The following is a 1,294-nucleotide window of genomic DNA, read 5'->3' as shown; positions in this document are numbered from 1 at the left end:
AGGAATCTGCTTTCACATGTAGACCAAATTCTCCAATATCTGTGTGAATGAAGAGGAGGAGTCTCGGAAGTAGAAGAAATTAAGAAATAAAAACAACACTAGAACCATAAGCAATTCAAAGCCACTTGCTTATACGCTGCATTTGTGATTAGAAAGGCAGTAGTCTCACCTTTCCAAACACTCAGGGCTCAGTCCGACACTTAGTGATGGAGTTCGCTTTCCCTGAGCACACCCCAGATGGGTGGTGGGGGACAGGCCTAGGATGGTGGTGTGGGGTGGGGAGAGGAGGCCATTGACAGGGAGACAAACTGTCCCTGGATGTAAACATCACCATGGAAAACCCACAAGGACTTGCCAGGAAAGATTCTTTCCCCCTCCTTCCACCCTGCAAGGGTAGGAGTGGGGGACACCCACCCCCAGGCCTACACCGTGCTCTCCATCACCCATTCAGAGCTGCCAAAAGTCCCTCGGGCCCCCACTAGGTCACTTTCCTCAAAGGGCAAGAGCATGCCATTAACAGAGAGGCTGCGCTTTGTCCAGATGTTTGAGACTCTCCGAGGCGGGCTGTAGCCACCTTGGGCAACCCCTCCAGCTGCTGCAGCTGCAGCCGCAAAGTCCCCCATGTCAAAGGAATGGCTGCGTTTTGCCTTGCCCTCCAGGGGCAAGGGAAGCAAGCTCCTGGCCCGGGCCGCAGGTGGTCCCAGCAGTGGCTCTCGGTCCGAGTGGTGACCCCTGGCTGATGTCCCAGACCCTCTTCCGCCTGGAGTCCTGGAGTCCAGCAGCTCCTCCTTTTTCTGACTCTTGAGGTCCAGGGAGGCAAAGGCCCCCATCAGGCGGTCAAGGTTGGGCTTGGGGCGTGGGGCAGGGGGTGGAAGCCTCCAGGGGCCACGTCCCAGTGCTGAGGCCTCCCCGCTGCCCAGGGAGCTGGAAGAAGAGGAGTCACTGCCTCGGGCCAGGCTGGCACTGAACTCGACCAGCTCATTGCGCACCACCACCTTAGGTGGCCCCGGTGCAGGAGCCCCACTGGGCCCACTACCCAAAACAGGCGGCTGGGCCCCGTTGGTCTGAGAGTGCATGTTGCTGACTGTGGCGGCCACCGTCTTGCCGGGGGTCTCATGGTTGCAGACCTTGTAGCGCACCATGAGGATGACAATGAAGACCAGCAGTGTAGCCACAATGATGCCGCCGATGACCAGGATCATGGTGCCACCCAGGATCTGGCTTTGCATTGACTGGCACTGAGGGTAGTCGGCCTTGGTGAAGAACTGGGCACAGCCCACGATGTTGGTGGCCG

The 1,294-nt window shown here is 58.3% G+C and overlaps 1 protein-coding gene across 1 annotated transcript in view; it reads right to left on the bottom strand.

The window, feature by feature from the left end:
* Window positions 1–422: 422 nt before the first annotated feature.
* The window catches only part of LRFN2 (leucine rich repeat and fibronectin type III domain containing 2), a 51,357-nt gene continuing 50,485 nt past the window's right edge, over window positions 423–1,294 (bottom strand). The window contains exon 3 of the mRNA XM_006926584.1: window positions 423–1,294. This exon is cut by the window's right edge and continues 5 nt beyond it. Coding sequence (XP_006926646.1) covers window positions 423–1,294 — 872 coding nt within the window.

This window comes from Pteropus alecto, unplaced genomic scaffold (assembly GCF_000325575.1).
Source record: "Pteropus alecto unplaced genomic scaffold, ASM32557v1 scaffold7, whole genome shotgun sequence".
In the NCBI taxonomy this organism is placed as follows: Eukaryota; Metazoa; Chordata; class Mammalia; order Chiroptera; family Pteropodidae; genus Pteropus; species Pteropus alecto.
This window is presented reverse-complemented; position numbering and strand designations above follow the sequence as displayed.